General features: G+C 35.3%; 1 protein-coding gene across 1 annotated transcript; it reads right to left on the minus strand.

The window, feature by feature from the left end:
• Positions 1-2,817: 2,817 nt before the first annotated feature.
• LOC120339218 (forkhead box protein A2-A-like) lies at positions 2,818-5,272 on the minus strand. The gene has a single exon (XM_039407303.2). It carries the CDS (start codon positions 4,955-4,957, stop codon positions 3,422-3,424), a length of 1,536 nt encoding a protein of 511 aa, XP_039263237.2. The 5' UTR covers positions 4,958-5,272; the 3' UTR covers positions 2,818-3,421.
• Positions 5,273-20,452: the final 15,180 nt, after the last annotated feature.

The raw sequence follows: 20,452 nt of genomic DNA on the forward strand, positions 1-20,452 counted from the left end.
ATTGCATACCTCAAAATAACAAAAATGACAGAAGAATATGCAAAAAGGGAACTGGTGTAAACAGTTGTTATATTCGATCGAATGCATGAATGACACTTTTTTACGAACCCATTTTTATTTCTTTTAAATAAAAATTATTGTTGCTCACTTTTCACAGCATTAGGCTTCGAACCGACAAAAAGTTTTTTATACTTATTAATATTTAGAAATACTAGGTCGAAGACTGCCTTGCGATTGGTGTAATATATTTCCGTTTATGATAGGTTAATGGATATGCCTACAACTCGTCATAGCCAATTATTTATCATCGGACACAAAGTGGATTATTTTGCAAAATTATTTTCGTTGGGGTTGCTTTTGTTGAGAATAAAAACTTTTTCCGCAATTACTGGACCAATCGATTTCAAATTTTCAGTATTTCAGGAAAGATTTTACTTCTTCCAAACATTATGTGATTCTTGATATTCCACACAAAATTTGTTATATTGCGCGATCACGTGGGAAATGCCAGGCTAATCTTTTCTGCAAATTCGGTGCTCAGATAGACCTATTGGTACCGATTTAATTTTTACGACGGTGCTACTAAATTTGCAATTTTCAGTTGAATTATTTTCACGATCAGATTTTTGTGTGGCCGTTAGGCTACTGAAGTTAATCATGGGATCTCTGATTTGTTCGTGAAAATTTCGTTCCGACTTTGTATGTTCCAACTTTCAATGAAGAAAATTCCCGAGTCGAATGTCAGTACAGTATTTTAGTCCCTCAATTAAACTTGAACTTGGATTGTTATAAACACAGAATTATTTCCAGGATGGGATTCTTCTTCTTCAGTATTTTCCATAGTTCTATCACCAATTGTCGAATTGTAATAGCAAACCAGGTTTGAGATTGACCGACTAGAAAAATCTTGTCTCTGGGGTATCCTTGTAGGAGTTGATTGAATGTGTGATGTGAGCGTCACATAATTAACTGGGATGGGAATTTGTAAATTTCCACGGTGGTTTTTATGGCCTTGGTAGCTCTCTTCCATTGTTTTTGTTTTGTTCAGGTTTGCTCTGTCGAGATGAGTCGCTGTTATACTTGACTGTGAGGTAGTTGAAATAGTAGTTGTTTTGTATACAGATGGCGGTGGCACCAAACTATCATAAGTGGGTGGGGGAGGTAACAAAATTCCATCTTCGAGCCGAGAACCTAACCTTTCACGATCTTCTAATGTCAAATGTGATTGCGTGAAATCATCACATGGTTGAAATAGAGTATGGATGTTGTATGGAGGAGGAAGAGCAGGGCTCTGAGATGCACATTCATTGTCGTGCATTGGATAATTATTCCTTGTATTGTTTACGTCATTACTGTCTATTGCAGATTGGTTAACGATATTCCTAGAAGTCCGGCGTAATTTTCGTTTTATTTTCATTTTTCTGCGGATTTCATGAATGAGCCATATAATATAGAACACTAAACCCAAAGATCCGAGTACTAAGAACAAGAGTCCGATCACAACAGAACCAACAACATCAAGGCAAATTACACCAATAGTGATACCTATAATGCTGCATGCTAAGCCAGATAGGGTGCGATGATACTTGCAAGTCATCTGAAGTTTTAGAAAATAGGGTGTAGAAAAGAAGAAAAAGATTTGTTTACCATTTTTTATCCCTACTACGTCTTCATTGGTCACGTCCACTTTTGTGCAATCTACTTTTATACGTATGAAATACTGAACAGTAAAGCTATTTTTATACTTAGCTGGTATTGCTAACAAATATTTTTTTCGACCTTCCACCTATAATTATCTCAAATCATCTATTAAGTTTCTCTGAATGTTGCTACATATTTCACTTTGCGAATTTTGCTTTGATTACTTGATATTGACCGGCCACAACACTGAACTAATTTGGTATTCGAATGAAAATGCAATTTGTAATGTAGAATGGAACTTTTGTGTTTACGCACACTCGCACAGTACTACGCCTGAGGCCCCTTTGTGATATAAAGATTTCAATCGTTTGTTTCGAAACGAGAATTTTTTTGTAGCATAGCTTAAACAATTCTTATGATTGATTTCACTTTTTTTTTTATGTTTTTTTATTATTTATCATTGTGATGTCGTAGTGTTTTGACATAATATTGCAACAACGATCCAAATATTTTTTGTTGTGGTCACTGGTCAGTGCTATAAAGTTGAAGAAACTTCGAAATTAACTCCCCGACTCTTGACTCCAAGTAGTTCAGAATTCTGACTGCAACTTCGAGGAGTTTAAAATTGCAATTCCGTCTTCGAATTCAATAAAAGCGTGCACAACTCCGACTTCACAGCCATGGGTGGGGACAAAGATGTTCAAGTATTCAACTACGGATCCGTTAGGTGGCACTGCGGAGTAAAAATTTTGATTATCAATACTCGCCCTAATCATAATGATATCCAACTTTGATAGAGAGGAGTCAACTAATTAGCCGTGACGGGATGACATGACATGTACAGTGAAATGGGTTGTTTATCTTGGATTACCTTTCCTGTATGTTACATGCGAATATCGACACTATCCAGTCGCGACTCAAGTTACCTAGATCTACTTCCATGAGACTGGATATAGAAAAACCTGATACCATGAATTGTCATCACCAAATAGGCAACAGTTTATTATCCCTCTGAAATGAAACCAGACGCGGTGGTACAGAGTGACAGTAACAATCAGAAAGAATTCTGGCCAAATTTGTTCTAGATTCGATCATGAAACAATTCGGCCGTAGGCCGTAGCTCTAAATACAAACAAATTCAATTTCATTCGGTGAGACTTTCGGCCCCTTTTGTGAACAATAATAAATTGACGTTTCGTACAGTGCTTTAATAGATTAACAAGAAAAATAGAAAAATAATTGATTACAGAATTGAAACTTGGCATAGTAAATTATAGTACGGTTAGAAAAAAAACATTAAATGCATCAGCGATTATTGAGCTAAGAAAAACGTTTGAAATTGTACCATTTATCTAGGCTTGAGGGAATCCTTCGCGTTGTTGATTTTATCTAGAATTGATGCGGAATTAACCAATGTACATATCGGAGGATAAACTGCATCCAAATAATAGCATAAAACAGAACTTTTGTTCGCGGATTAATAATATATTTTACTGATAGTCAACACAGAACGTACTGAATTATTAATTTTTAGAAGGTAACGTTTGACTATCAATCTCAAACAAGTCGCATATTAAATCTGACAAATTCACAGCTGTACCTGACTGAAAGATCAACATAGCATAGAATGTATATTCGTAAACTTAGATACTGTGGATGACAATACATAGTTTTTACTAGTAAAGCACTCGCCACTGGAACAAATGTTTGCATCAAAATACGCACTAATTTAAAGAACGTATTTACGGTATACGTGTTTTGATAGTTTCACATTACTTGATCAAGGCACGTTGCCAGTTGTTTCTGGAATATGCGAGGGCATCGATGTGACGGGAACAGGATAGTATGTTTCACCCGCTGCTGCAATGCCCGCTAAGTTTTGCCTTTCGTTCATAGTTGCCAGATTGACTGTTTCAAGTTGAGTTGTCATCGCCGATTGATTGTGCTGAGCTGTAGACGATGATGGAGAATGTTGTTGAGAAGTTGCATTCGGAGTTTGATATCCGGAATTCGGTACTGACACATGAGGTAAAGCCGCCTGAACAGGATAGTACATAGCTTCGTGATACGCTCTGAAATCTCGTCCTTGCTGGTCCCCTACTAAACTGTTTATAGAAAATGGATGAGCGAATGACTGAGGATCCGGTTTTACAGCAGTTGCTGCTGACATTTGAGCATATTGACCTCCAAATCCTTGTTCTGCTGTCATAAAACCATGTTGTGGAAGAAAATGGTGATGTGCTCCAAGTGGTGCCGGATACGTTTGATACGTAGGCATTATTGGAGGTAGGGGTAAGTTGATTTCAGAAGCTCCTGGGATTTGAATATGTCCGTGACGTGGCGTCAAATCTCGAGGTGGCACACTCCCGTCTGCTTCTTTATGATTTTCAGATGCCACGGATGTTATTGCTGATCCCGAACTGGGAGGATGCAGCGTTTCAAACGATGGCTTCGTGTCAATGTTTTCAACTCCGTTAACCATTTCTAACTGACCTTGTGAATGAACTTCAGATAAAATTTGCTCTTTCGATCCATCCATCATTGGTACTTGTACATCGTCATCATCGATTGAACCTTCACCTTTACGTTGTGTTGCTTTTATTAAAGCTTTCTTTTCGCATTTAAATCTCTTTTGGCGTCGCAAATAACATCCATTCTCAAACATATTTCCTGCTTCTGGATGTAGCGACCAGTAGGAACCTTTACCCGGTTTATCGGGAGAACGAGGAACTTTTACAAAACAATCATTGAATGACAGACTGTGCCTTATAGAATTTTGCCACCTCTGTTGATTTTGTCTGTAGAAAGGAAACAGTTCCATGATCCAACTGTATATTTCGCTTAACGTCATCATTTTGCTTTCGCATGATTGGATAGCCATGGTGATAAGTGAGATGTAGCTGTAAGGTGGCTTCGCGTGCGTGTAATTTCGCCTGTAGTTCTTATCCTGTCTGTTGACATGCATTGAACCAGGCACCATATTCGGACTGATGGCTATGTTTGGAGCCATTTGCGCCATTGACGGGTACTGATGGGGGGATATCCCCGAAGCCATTGCTGTTGAAATTTGAGGCATCACTGTCCCAGAATGTGGGATTCCCGGATGACCAACATAGTTGAGTCCTGCACCTGAGGCAAAACCTTGGTTGATTGGAGAAGACAGTGCGGCTGCTGCTGTATGATTTGTATAAACAGGAAGCTGCATTGCGGCACTCGCTGCTCCGCTAGCGTAAGATCCAGAGATACTTGTCGCTGCGTATCCAGCTGCTTGATATGAAGGATATCTCGCACTTATATCACTTGGTGTACTGAACATTTTCTATATTTTTTGTCACCTCCTACTTCAAAATTTCAGATAAGATCTTCGATTTCTTTTCACCAATTCTTTCTTGCTTACCGCTCAATTTGCAATGAAAGTCTTACTTGATGGCAAACGAAGTAATGTCTTTTTCTTATCAGGTTAGGCATTTATACGCCCGTGTTCGAATTCGCTAGTTATTCTCCTTTCCCCGCTACGCGCCGTAAACCTTATTGGTCGTTTTAATGTTTAACTACGCCGCTGTGAGAAAAAAATGTCCCGATTTCACTTATGTCCACATAGAGCCACTCGTCTCTGTCGAAATGAACATAAAAAAAGCACTTGGCCAGGTATGACACTCATGCAATCGAATGACTTATCCATTCTTGATCTTGTTTGCGCAAAGGCTGTACATGTAAGAATTACAATTTAGACTTCGCAGCGAAGTAGATTTTATGACTAAAAACATTCGAAAAATGAATGTAGCCTAAGTATTTTTCAAATAAAAAGTGTCAGTTAAAAGCTGTATATAATTTTTTTTAAATAAACATAATATTGCAAAATATCAAAAAATTATCTATTCGTGTTCGATTTCATCCTTATGTTCCCATATCTACATACATTTACCAGAGAAGTATAGAGAAAACTGCAATATTTGAACGCCTGTGGTGCAGTGAAAACTAAGGGCCATTTTGGTGATTGAAAACATATTTCTCAAGATTCTTGTTAAGGTATATGACCTTTGAGAGTTACATTTTACTTGAAAACATGACCTTTTTAAAAATATGTAAAATACTAAAAGATATCTTGTCATGTCTAGATGATTTCCACAAAAAATAATATTGAGGACAGTCAAATTTCACAAGGATATGACCAATTTAGTCAAATTAAATGACGGAATGATTTTATCACAACGAGCCCTAATATTGATGTGATGCCAGATTCGTCTTCCTAAAGTACACTGACAATATGTACCCTGGAATTATTACTTCTTGTTCATATATATTCATATGATTACTGGTGTCTGTGTTTACATGGTATCGTGGAGTATTTTTGTGTCAACAATTTTCTAAAAGCGTTTCTGCCATGCCTTGTGTTGCAAGTAAACAGGAATCATTGATACAGGAAATTTCATTGAAAGTCAGTCAATATTTTCCCTCAAATATGTTGTTAAATACGATTCACAATCGAATAAATGTTGACCCAAATTGTTTTCTCTGGTTTTCATGCGCTTTTTTGAACTTAATTTACTTACCTAAGGTAAACTGAGATCCAGACGTATTTACTAAGGGTCTGTAGCTACTGTACAGCGCAATTTACCATGGAGGGCACTTCCATTTCATCTGTAAATACTCCAAAGCGTTTGTGTTTTCCCAATTTACATTTATATTGGAATTTACTCGATGTAAACAAAAGAAAATAGTGAATATGTATATTTGTATATCTAGTATATAAGCATCAAATCAAAGTTAGTGCATATTTACCATTTCGTCGATATGTCATCACATAAAGTGGAATAGTACACTTTACGTTTTGTATTTGACCAACAAGCCAGATATTTATGTACAACTATTTACCCAAAAACATTTACTAGAGTCTATAAGTCAGAATACACACAAAATTTGTTTGCCTCAAATATTAACGTTACTACTTTTCCTGCGTTGTAAGTAATGCCGTTTATCAGTTTCATAGACGAGTGGGATGTTGGGAAGTAATAATACGTAGGAACAATTTAAAAGTATTAATTATTATATTCTGAGGCTAAGAAAGAATGGATATAATTATTGAAATATAGATCAATCTTTTGTTTCACTTCGTTGCAATATAATTTGGTAGTCATTTTGTAGAATCATCTCAAATTGGGGAAACATACCCCAAAAGTAGAGTGCAGTTTTGTCAACACTTCTTGATACTCTAAAAGGGATGCATTGTTTTAATTCTTACTTTTCTCCCCCCTCGTTGACAATAGTTTGAAATTTAAATCGTCGCTGACCATTTTCAATGCATTTTGCCCATGTGAAAGGAAAATGGTAAAATTGGTACAGTTTTAGAAAGCGTTGAGAAGAAATTTTGGTTGTTTTTCAAAAATATTCATAGAATATCTTAGATAATGTATATCATCCAGGGAACATTTTTGAATGAAGATGTCAATTAGATCGATAAAAACTGTTATTCGTTCGTCCGGTAATTTATCTACAGGAACATAAAGCGACTTTCAAACGGACGTATTTAATGATTAATCTTCGGTAAATATTTGCAAGACCTACGTACCAGTACCGGAGCAAACAAGACGCGGGCGATGGTAAAATAGGTGAATCTTCTTCTGCGAGAGGTCGTTAGTCTTTGAAAAACATTAACTGTGTTATTGAAAATATAAAGCAAATTTATACGAATTTTCATGTGATGTATTTGACGTACAAATGGCACACACAGCGGAAAACAATGGAATTAAATAAAAGTACATTTAAAATGAAACTACTCTTTTTATAATATTTAAGCAGGGAACAATTTCTCATCTAAAGCCCTATCTAGGTATATTTATTCACTAGCAAAAAAAACTATTTTTTTGTACATTTTTCACGATGTTTGATAAAATTTGTCGTGTCAGAGCTCGTTTCATGATGAACACATGCCAAATGTTTGCACAAGATATATACAAAGGACAAAATGCGTTATCGAAGCTCGCAATTAAACGCGAAAATGGTTAATAAATTACAGCGAAGGCTAACAAAGAGATGATCCCGCGTTCCTCTTTTTGTGAGAGTGTGTACCACACCCGTACCCAGTACTGAGGAACAAAAACCTCTTTATATTCTTACACAATAGACTCTTGCTGTAAATATCTTAAAAATATTATTAAAGCTGAAACATTGTTCATTTCCAAACCCCTTTGGCCGACTTACGAGCAAAAATCCAGTCTAACGTGTTATTCATTTTTCTTTGCTATCGCGTCATGCTTCAGCGAATTCGTATGGGTCATCGCAAATATACCTCCAAAGAACAGAGGTCAGACTAAGGTCAATTGATGGAGTTAGCAGGTGGAGTGGGACGTATGTTTAGATCTTGTTGTTGATAATCACACCTGGGTTGGGGATATTATTTGATGAATGGGGAAAATGAAAGGCGTTCAAGACAATATTAAACCGAACACCAAAGAATGTTTTTGACTGATTGATGGCGCACTTCGTAGCGCAGAATTGATTTAAAGCAAATATATATATGTATATATATATATATTATATTTATTATGGGAATTTTAAACAAAAGAGCAATGCTCAAAAATATGGACACGGAAATCTAGTGACTAACCGCAGTACCGGTTGCCTATTGAATTACACTAAACTTCGTTATTTATTCATTAACAAGCCTTAAATCAACTTGCACATCCTGGATCCGTAGTTATCTAAATCAGTACCTGTAAGACCGCAGCTAAGCAGTGCGTCGGACAGGACTCACGTTATACCACGTGGCGACGCAACAATCCTAGAAATAGGAAAACTTTGGGTGAAACATTGAGCACATCGGACTCGGAGGCATTTGATATCAATTAGTAAATTAGTTTCGATAAAAAACGATATTTCCCAATATACAATTTAGTAAAAAGATCGTTAGAAAAATAATTTTATTTTTGATATTTTATATTTTATTTAACTTGTGGAGTAAAATGTCTAATAACGTATGAATCCCTGGCGCCGTTGGATAATAAAAATGGTGTCTTGTGAACTTTGACGATATCACTTCTTGGCCAAAGTATACATCACTCGAGTACCCAACACGTTATGTCCGTCAAACAAGTTATAACCGAGTTTCCAGTCATGTCGGCACAATTTAATGATTTTTGGAAATAGCAGTTTGTAACTGGAACGTATTTTATCGCGATGTTTGTCAATATTTGAATAAGTACGTTATTGTGTCACAGAATCTTGCTTACTATCTCATCCATTTGTAGCCGGTGGTTCACGACCGGGCGTCATGCAATTTAAAAGGGTATAAAATGTTGTATGAAAGCTATAAGAGACAAAAACTTTGGCTATTGTTAAAATTGGAGAATATGTACGTGGACTCGAAGTAAAACTATTCTGGAGGCATTGAATCACGAGTCCCAATATAGCTCTATCATATATTTGTCCAGATCGAAAACCTCACAATTTATTTTTTAATTCTAAGTAACATTCACATTCTTTTCGCTCAAATTCTGTACAAAAATCATCATGAAATATAATTTAGAATCTACAAATTATCCCATTGATACATTCCTCGCACTTTCGCTGCAATGGGGAGTTTAGTGCAGTAATTTCACGTACGGAGTGAATGCAATTGAAAAGATAGTTCTACATTTGGCACAGATCAATCAATCATATCTCGAAGGTCGCAGAAAATAATTTAAGTGAAAATGTTATTAAGGTGTATTCATATGTATATGTATTGTCCACCGTTGCCAGTTGGTTACATGTTCGCACTAACTAGTTTTTGACAGGCTGTTTTTGACTTGTCACTCACACAGTTACATTTCTGAGCAAACAGAGGAACTTTTTTAGAATGCCCCCACCCCTAATGCAAAAAATGTGAGATTTTAGAAAAACATTCCCGCCACGTTTTAAGTACTGCATATTGCGCTTGTCACGCTTCAAGTTATTGCGCGTTCGTTAATCCTGACCCTGATATCGCGGAATTCGGCGGATGAATTCCACCACCAAAGAAAAATTGTAACTGAATCTGATTTTTTTTTTGAGCGGGGATGAGGTTTTTTTCGGCGGGTCTTCCTACCAAATGATCCCAAACGAGTATTGCGATAGCAACATGAACATCGCTGACTATTATTCTCGGGTTTGATCACTGACAAGTTCACTTTATAACCATTTTCATCGACAACATTTCTATAGAATATCCAATCGACTATAACGAACAATAAAAATTCTAATCCTAAATCATAATTACAGCTCGTCCTTCGGCCAAGTTTCTGCATATATTACAAAATGGCTCGATTAGGGTGTGAAACAATTAATACAACTGAGTTCATTTCTAAAGATAATTTGAGATTAGAACACGAAGCACAACAGCCCAAACAAATATTTCATTCGCAATGATCTCTATTGAGATCACTATTACAGTATATCTTTCAATCTGTAAACTCCCGGTACAATTTTGATCAGCTGTTCTGAGTTTATTCAACAGTTATTCATTCAGTATCTCTATACATATAGATATTATAGTAGTTTACATTTGACAAATAAACACCTTTCTTCTTGTGTTAGCATTACATATTTGGAAAGACAGTAATATTTTCCATCTTGTAAAGTACATATTTATTGGAAAAACAAAAAATGTTTGCTTCCTTCTCAAAGAAAGAGAGAACGAGTAATTCTTTTATTTGGGTGTATTGTAAATTTACTTTTCTGAAGAATATTTATGCTTTATTGAAATAATATTGTTCAACAGGCTTTCGAAAAGCAGATCAGTGGTATTGTTTTGTTGGACACAATGTATACATATGGTTCGTTTTGTTACTATGTTGTTCATGTTCATTACCTAGTTGGCTAGTTTTTTTCTTCATCTGAAAAATTTTCTCGTTAACTGATGGACCAATTGCTTTCAAATTTCTAGTAATTAAAAATTGTTTTCTTCGCTAAAAGGCTATGGGTTTTATTTATTTGAAAACTTTCAAAGCTGTGCGACGACGGCATGAAAATGAAAAATTGCGCACCTGGTGGCGGTTCCGCGTTTGCGTTAGTGGACAGGCGAAGTAGTGAAAACTGCTGTACCTATAGTCTACAGCAGTGGTCGGCAAACTTTATGTACTCGCGGGCCAAATATGTACATTTCCGCTGGCGTGCGGGCCGCATTAATTTCCGCCTGCGAACAATTGCGACATTTACCTTCAAATCATGGCCCACTCGCACCTTCTAGTCTGTACCACAGTGAGGCGTGTATGTTGCGCTTTTTAATATATATATTATCAAACAATACATTAGCAGTACGTCATCCAAATGGCGATCTGACAAGCGAGTACGAAATGTTCAACATTAAATTCCTTAATAACCGCGATGCTGACTTGCAAACTGGTTTTGAAAAGCGCAAAAAGACTAAAATTTCCGTCAAAGCACGGCTCTCGTCTTAAATTTCCCTCCGTTCCCGGGCGTTTTTATACTTTTAAAATTCAGAATAACTCGACTTATAATTACAACCGACATCAATTAAACGATATAGCCTACAACTGACGCTACTTACTACAAAAAAGCGCTTTACAGCAGCAATGTTACCGCGTATATCCGTGTGGAGACAATAATAAATTTATAATCAAATTTTTGTTTTATACATTATAAGTCGGGACGTCAGAGGGCCGCAAAAAATTAGTTCGCGGCTGCATTTGGCCCGCGGGCCGCAGTTTGCCGACCCCCAGTCTACATAGACTATGACGGTAGAAAGCTGAAAGATATTGAACGCTGAAAAAAGAGTTACACTATAGCAACTACACTTTATAATAGTGTGATGATTTTGAATGGGAAATCGCAAAATTTGTCCATTTGTTTTGCTCAACATTCTAATCCAATAGAATAGTGTTCCATATGTAAGAAAATCGATGAAATCGTTAGTAGAAGCTGTTACAAATATTACATTTGAAGAAAACGAATTCAATGTGTATTCCGAATTATAGTGTCTGGTAAATGCTTTTGGGTAAATAGTTGTACATACACATCTGTCTTGCTGGTCAAATACAAAAAGTAAAGAGTACTATTCCACTTTATGTGATGACATATCGACGAAATGGTAAATATGCACTAACTCTGATTTGATACTAAATATACTACGTATACAAATATACATATTCTCTATTTTCTTTTGTTTACATCGAGTAAATTCCAATATAAATGTAAATTGCGATAACACAAACAAATTGGAGTATTTACAGATGAATTGAAAGAATTATGGTATGGAGTAGTAGCTACAGACTCTCAGTAAATAGTCCGGATTTCAGTTTACCTTAGGTAAGTGAATAAAGTTCAAAAAAGCGCATGAAAACCAGAGAAAACAAATTGGGTCAACATTTATTCGATTGTGAATCGTATTTAACAACATATTTGAGGGGAAAATATTGACTGAATTTTTCTAAACGCATCAGTGAGTTCTGTGTACTTACAATACAAGGCATGGCAGAAACGTTTTTAGAAAAATGTTGAGAAAGAATACCATATTACGATACCGTGTAAACACAGACACCCGTAATCCTATGAATATATATAAACAAAAAAGAATAATTTCAGGTTACATATTGTCAGTGTAGACGGGAAAGAAAAATTAGATTAGACATGAGAATAGGTTTGAAGGTGATAAATCATATTCGTTTTTGTTTTTTCGTTTAACTTCAATTGAACGTTTTGGTGAAAATTCTGGAAAACTAAATATATCCACTGATAGTAAAATTACTGAATGGCGATTTGCCTCTTTTACTCTCAGCTTTAATTTATGAATATTTGATTTTCTGGTAGAATTTATAGATTTAAGATATATACGATGTATGCGCATGTGAAAGGGGAATTATTGGAGTAATGTAATATTCTTTTGCGGAGTTTAATGATAAGTAAGAACAAACTTGGCCAGGCATAACCGATTACGTTGGATGGCGACATGAATTTAATGATTCTTCAAGATAACCTTTTTAAACTGGAGCGAATTTTACGAAGGATGTTAGTCAATATTTGAACAAGATTGTTAATATGTGACAAGATATTTAGAGGCATTAACTCTTTACCCACGAGAAAATGTTTTTTTTTATTGCGGTACTGTTTGTTTCAGTACGGGGTACTAAACCATTTTCACATACAGAGTTAAAATTCTGTTTTCCTATTTTTATTACGTTTCAGTCTTATACGAAATGGCGGGATACATTTGACATTTCGAAATTTGTGAAATTAATTTTAACCCAGAAGGTAAAAAGGTTTCATTACGTAAGCCCGTAAGGTATAATTTCTACTAATATAAATATCAAGCGCTGTCAATTAAACCACGACTACCCAGCTAGCTTAGCTGAAACTCTTTTTTTTGCCCGTTGAATATTTAACCAACCCAGTGCGATTTGCAGGAATAACTACGTTCATTAAATCTATTTCATGGGAATTATGTACGATCCGTTGACGCGGTGAAACTTTGAGTGAGGAAAATGGCTATGCAAGTTTCGTCTGGAATTGTAATATTAACCGAGAAGAGATGGGCGAATCGTATAATGGCTTCCACGACAAGAGTATTGGGCGCCATATAGACAAAATTGTAACCCTTTTTACTAAAATGCGTTCTGAAAACATTCCAATTATTGAAACGCAAATGATTGTAATCAGACTGTTGTAGACTGTTTAAAATACTGTTGACACACTCTTTATGTTGTGTATCGAAGATTCAGAAACGAAAACAAAAAGGATGGTTCACAAGATATATATTGATTTTAGAATGCAACATAAAAACCAATTATTAATATAAACAAAAAATATTGGGATAGTCTGACACTATATCTGGAATCTTTCGAAGTTTATGGTTCTCCGCTACAAACAACTTCTGAACAATTTTTTATGTCATATAATATGTGATGACCGGGCGACACCTAACGACAAAGGAGATACTTTTAATAAAATAGTTAATACAAGATATAAAGGTGGTTGTAATAAAATTTAATATTAAGCTGAAGCCGAAGTAATCTAATTCGTCAAATCACAAATTCCACATGAAGATTCTTCATCAGCTATTCACAGTTTATTTAATTAACAGTCTTTCATTCAGTATCTCTATACATATAGATATTATAGTAGTTTACATTTGACAAATAAACACCTTTCTTCTTGTGTTAGCATTACATGTTTGGAAAGACAGTAATATTTTCCACCTTATAAAGTACATATTTATTGGAAAAACACAAAATGTTTGCTGCTTCCACATAGTAAAGATTAATTAAACATAGTAATCTCAAATCTATATAGTGGCCCGATCTCACGTATTATAAACCTACGATGGAAATTCCAAATCACCATGTTTCTCAGAAGCGATTTATTTATAATATTTTAAGATTGGTGCAAAGCATTATTATTACTGCGATGAACGATTGTTTGGAATCAGTTAATGGAAGCAACCCGGTAATAACACAAGCAGACACAAACCGTTTTAAATATATGTTTTTTGTGGAATGATATGGAATAGTAAAATAAATCCAGCAGCCCAATTCGAAGTCTCACTGTGCGATAGTTAGTTACACATGAAAAGTAATTAGTTCTTCGATACAATGTCAGAATGATATGGTAACAAAATGTTCATAAAACTTGTTAGTTTTCCTAAATTTTTGTTTGTTCTATCCGTTTAACTTCAATGCGCGCATTGAAAAACTAATTGCATCGTATTTTTCACAGAATTGTTAGTATTGATTTTTTCTTAGTTTTTAAATTCAGTTTTAGTATCAAGAAGAATCAGGTATATAATCAGGTGTATTTTTATACGTATCCTCGGTTCCACATCATATTACAAAGATGTAGTAGTAAAATATGGTAGCATGTAAAAAGTTAATATTTGAGACAAACAAATTTCATGTGTATTCTGACTTATAAAGTTTGTCAAATGTTTTTGGGTAAATAGTTGTACATAAATATCTGTCTTGCTGGTCAAATACGAAAAGTAATGTATGCTATTCCACTTTATGTGATGACATAACAACAAAGTAGCAAATATGCGTTAAATTTGATTCAATAAACAAGGTATACAAATATACGGATATACTATTTTTAATTTGTTTACATCGAGTAAATAATTCCAGTATAAACAGCCATTTCAAAACTCCGCAAATTCTGGTAACTGCAAAATATCTTGAAGTACATGATTACATGAGAAAAAAGTGGCGAAACTAATTTTTTTTCACGAATCAAAGTTCGCAATAAATTATAATGTACTTAGAAGAATTCTCAATTTTGTTGATGTTCATTCAAGAATGGTAATCCAACAATATAAAATGTAAGTGTTATCTCTGAAATCCCTTCCTATACTTTACCATAGCGAGTATTTTATTGTCACTTTGGGGGCGTGTCAGAGATTTATAAGGTCAACCCTAGCTGAACTCTTAAAACAATCACATGAACTCAAACTCTTCAGTAGCAACGATCAAAAAGTACTAACAAGTGACATCTAATATTGGTCTAATTTATCTTACTTTTACCGAAATATGTTTAAATTACTGCAACAAAAAAATTATCCAAAAACGAAATAACAGCTGGGCTCTTCGATGAAATAAATCCATATGCTTTAAATTGTGGAACTAAAAACTTACAATTGAAATGCAAAATTACGCAAATAACAAGATTATAGTATATACAGTAGTACAAATTTGGGCGCTCCATAAGTGTGTGTACCAATATAGAGGTAACTAATTTTGTTCGCCTTTTTTACATCAATTTGTACAAAGGGACTGAAACCTATGGGCAGAGGGTATATTCACTCGGCAAGAACAGAAAATCCCCAAACTCGTAATAGAACTTAAATAAGGAAAATCGGAAAAAAATTATGGCTAACTTTAACCTGGTACACACACTACGGGAGTACCCAATTTCAATGATACATTACCCATTGTCTGTATAGCGCCTTCCGGTGGAAGAATTTTAAAATACGATGACCTCGCTACCCGAAATCGCGCACCGTTTTTGTTTCTATTTGAACACTCCATCTTAAACTATAATGCACTATATAAAATTATGTAGTACTCAATTGCCATTGGATCAAAATATACAGTGGGGTAATAACTAAATTATAATAGTGATACCCCTGATTGGATTAAAACAAATGTCATATGATAAAGCTAAAATCGCACAAAACAATCCAAATGTTCAGATTTTAACAATTTGGAATTGCTACCAATCTGTTAATAACACAAAACAAAATATCTGATGTTGAGACATATAGTCAGAACATGTCAGTATCAAAGCTCTTATGTAGCCTGTTTTATTCCGTCTGCAAACCAGGGGTTGAATGATCATCTACACCATAGGTTCTCAAAGTGCTCCGTACGGAGCCCCAGGGCTCCGCAAGAGAAACCCAGGGGCTCCGCGAGCTATTCGATTACTTTTTAAAATACTGACTAATTTCGTAACTGTTCAAAGAAGCAATAACAGCTTTGATAATATATGACAACAGTATAGCCTCGAAATATGGCAAAGAGGCGGAATTAAAAAATGACATTGTTTATAAGCAAGAGCGCAGCAAGGATTCTTAAGAGGGAGGTGGTTCAAAATTGGAATCGGAAATTTCCGCGCAACATTTTTTGCGATTAAAAAAACGGATAACGAGATTTCTGTTGCGTAAAATATTCAATCCATGTCCATGTCCACATATTCAATCGTTACTCACGTTTGATTCGAGATTACTATTAGGATTACTAAAATGAAAGCATACTATTCCAAAATAACATAAAATACGTGATAAACTGCCAACTATAAATAAATTGGAGTCGTATTTTTGCGATCTTGGAATTTGTCAAACTTGATTCGTTCTTTCGCGCTTAAGATTATTTTTAAGCAAGATATCGCCGTTTAAAAAATCGCAATGTCTGGGCAAAATACGAACAATTGAAATTTATTTTATTGCATTCGGCTCCGTTGGTAGTTTCAGAATGAAAAAGGGTACATCGCGGATCGCGCGCACAATTGATTGCGTGCGGCTCCGTCGGTAGTTTCAAAATGGGAAAAAAAGGTACATCGCGCGTACAATTGACTGTGTTTCGATTTCGCAGTTACTACTACGATGAAAACCTAACATAACACCAAATTTTGTGATTTACAATGTCTATAAAAGCGTTTTCAATCTGAGGCGAGTCTGCTGAAACCAAACGTGTGATCTTCCATTTTAAGTTTTAGTTTTAATATTTTAGAATGCCGCTTTTCAATCAAGAAATGTGAGTTGCGGATTTACCTCTTTATTAATTAATATTTTTAGCATTTCATCGTCGATGACTATAATATGGTAACATATTTTTCACATTCAACTGATGATTCCCCACGAGATCAAAAAAGCAATTAACGTCGTCATTGTGTAACAATACATGTATATGCCGATCGACCCCTAATTTATTAGTATGTTTGTCAAGTGTCAAATTTACAGCTTTAGTATATATATATAATTTATGCTTAAAATTTAGTTTTATTTATGACTTGCATCAACCCTATTGAAAAAGGTTCAGCATTTAAATTGGGTAAAGTACTTTTAACTTGCTCAGGAATATTAATCTGAAAGTAACAATTTTAACATTTATTTTGGGGCTCCGTGAATAATAGTCAACCTTTTCAAGGGCTCCGCAACACCAAAAGTTTGAGAACCCCTGATCTACACTACACAAAATGTTGCAAACAGTGTTCTGAACCGGAGTCGTATCCCACTGCCTACTGCATTGGCAATATACAAATAAAAGCAGAAAATTTATTTAATATAATTATTTATTTGTAGTTCAATTTATTATTAAGTATTGTGTGGCGGAGTAGTATAAAACTTTTATTAACAATAGTCTGTGGAGAATTTCATATAAAAATTCTGAAAACAAAATATAAGCCGCCACGATGAAATACAAACACTACCAAGAAAATGAGAGCGAACAAAGTCCATAGGAATGACGCCAGCCATTGCGCTGTTCGGTGGACAGTAGAAGAAACAAACCCTGCCACTGTATTAATTTTCTTCCAGCCCAGCCTCGCAAGGTAAGGCCGGGAACGGACAAGGAAACCATCATTAGTCATTTCAGTACTCAACGTGAATAATTCACGGCCAGCTTATACTTTAAAATGGTCTCTAGGTTTGAGTAACAATAACGTTGACATGCCCTGCATCATGAGGACTCTAACAAAACATCAGTCGATTCTACAGTATTACCTAAGTGGATATTTCTGTATAACCGTAAGCGTAAGGTATAACCGATTGATCGATAATTGTAGATCTGTAACGTAGGATTTTAACACATATTACCTATTTATCCCTATGTCCGTTTTGATTTCATCCTTCGTCATGCAATAGAGTTTTCCATATTGATTAGCACCCCATGCAAATACTTTGCATGGTTGATCATTAATATGACCCGAACCTTATATAACCATAAGGAAGCTCCAAATAACTCATTTTTGGACAGTCCCTTCCACAGAGGTTGAGATTCCTATTGTGACCGTAAATTGCCGACATACATTTATAATTGCTAGCATACACACATGCCTGTTCTTCCGATGCATCTGATGAAGATTGACTATCATCAATTCGATTTCCCATGCAATTTCGTTGACTTGAAAAGAGAGAAATATTTCGAATTTAAATTTTTCCTACAGAGATTCATTACAACATAACAAGTTATCGGAAGGGTAACTCATTGATAATAATTCACTCATAGTCATACCATATTTATTTATGTTGCATCTAAATTGCAAATGACCACAGTTGGGATAAATCTGCAAATATAAGATAACGTATACCCCAGCTTTTTCATTGAAGTTGTCTCTACTCTAGGCATGTCATTACGCATATACTGCTTTCTCTCGGCGTTGTTCAGCTTCTCCTTGTTATTCACGAAATGTCCATGGATCAGTTTGTTATAATGGTGTTGTTGTACCGTTGGTATTTCCGTTCATCCTGTTGTTATGCAAAAATGAATGAATACTGCGGTACCGATAGTTTACTGTGGCAGACTGTAGACCCGTACTATTTCGTTTTGGTCTTCGTGTTCATATATTTGAGGATCGCTTTCTTGTATTTCATATTCTTCTGCGGTGAAAGGAGATCAGGGTAATCAACGTTGCGGTACCTATCTGTTGCCCATGGCAACTGAACACAAAACAGCTATGGACTTTGCAGTATTACGGGAGTCCATATGTCTGTTCAGTAAAGAGAGGGAAAACCTTTTTTACTGAATGGGTCACAAATTATTTTTATCATGAAAAAGAAAGTGCGGGTCATGTATTTTATTAATTTTTGCATCAATGAGAAACATGTTGTTGCATCTTTTGTCGAAACTTGCTGTCGTCTTTTCCTATTGTGTAGTTGCAACGTAAGTCGTAAAGAACGAATGTACGTTGGTAAACTAGAAAAAAAACGAAAGGGCCGATTTTCAAACGATATGAACAGTATCCTGACTGCGGATAAGAATCAATACCAGGAAAATGACGTAATGATGGATGCATTGGTATACCGAGTACCAAGCGAAACCAATGAACAAGAGTGCGACTCTATTACTAGAAACCCAACAAAAACAAAAGTGTGCAAATATAAAAAAGTCACTGCACATTTTAATATTGCTCTACTTGATTCCGAAACCAATCACTGCTCTTGTACGAATATTGATGCCAAGGCATACAGATTCAATCATATTTAGAAATAACTAAAGTAAACACCCATAACAATGCAAACACGATTTTGTTTGGAATAGGGCGGTAGAAGCTGGTTCAATAATTGTTGCTCTCCAAAGAGATCATATTCACTGACCGCTAGATGAGATCAGAGAGTACAAGATTTGATGTTTTCGTCTCGAATTTGTCATTTATCGAAACTCACTGGACTTGGAGCAGCAACAGCTGATTGCATACAGTAGAGTCACGGAAATTGGATATTGCTGATTATTAAAAGAAATAGTGGTAATACACAGGAGAATAAATTTGGTTGCCAATTTCATCGCCTGTTTTATTTTTGTAATCGACATCTTATATATATTTGAAGAAGAATCAGCAAGTCACATAATTGTACCAGTGACAATGCCATTAACTTAGGGAGAATCACATTTACTTTAAATTAAAATATTCTGAGGTATCTGGGTCGCTTTTTTTAACAAGCAATTTGCAATGTTTCAATACTACACAATGTTGGCATTAGAACTACTTAATAAGCGCATTCTTACGGACATTGTATTATATTTAGTTGAACGTTGCAGCCCGAGTCGGCATTGCAGCATGCAGCATTGGTTGTGTCATTTATATGTCGGCATTTGTTGAGAAATACCTTAGCAGTTAAGATATGCATTCCCAAAAATACGATATACATTGTGAGACGGGGACAATTTCGTTCATCTAAAAATAGCGCAATTCGTCTCAATCGGCCAAAAATAGATTAGCCCTTTCTAATACCAAGGCATGTGTTATTGATGGATGAATCCTTTTTACAGTGTTTTCAGTCTCATACAACTGTTTGGCAAGGTACTATCGAGTGTGGGCAATTTAAAACGACCTTTGATATATTAATTAATGATATTTAGCGACCTTGAGAACATATATAATATAATAATAAAACCAAATTCCTCGGAGGAAACAATAAAATATGTTATTAAAGTTTTGAAATAAGCGTATAGGAAATGCTTTCTTATAGTATAATAGTTGATAGCGTCCCCCAGTTCACGTTACTATTGTTTTATTCATGCTCCACATTGCCCATGCAGAGATTCGAATCATGGCCGCCCATATTTGTGACATCACTAGTCACGATATATATATTATTCTTGTGGTACACGCTTGCCGGCAAAACAATGTGACA

Source organism: Styela clava, chromosome 9 (genome assembly GCF_964204865.1).
Source record: "Styela clava chromosome 9, kaStyClav1.hap1.2, whole genome shotgun sequence".
NCBI lineage: Eukaryota > Metazoa > Chordata > Ascidiacea > Stolidobranchia > Styelidae > Styela > Styela clava.

What these genes read in the sequence shown, in the direction of transcription:
- LOC120339218 (XM_039407303.2), bottom strand. Translation starts at nt 4,957, where the DNA reads ATGTTCAGTACACCAAGTGATATAAGTGCGAGATATCCTTCATATCAA.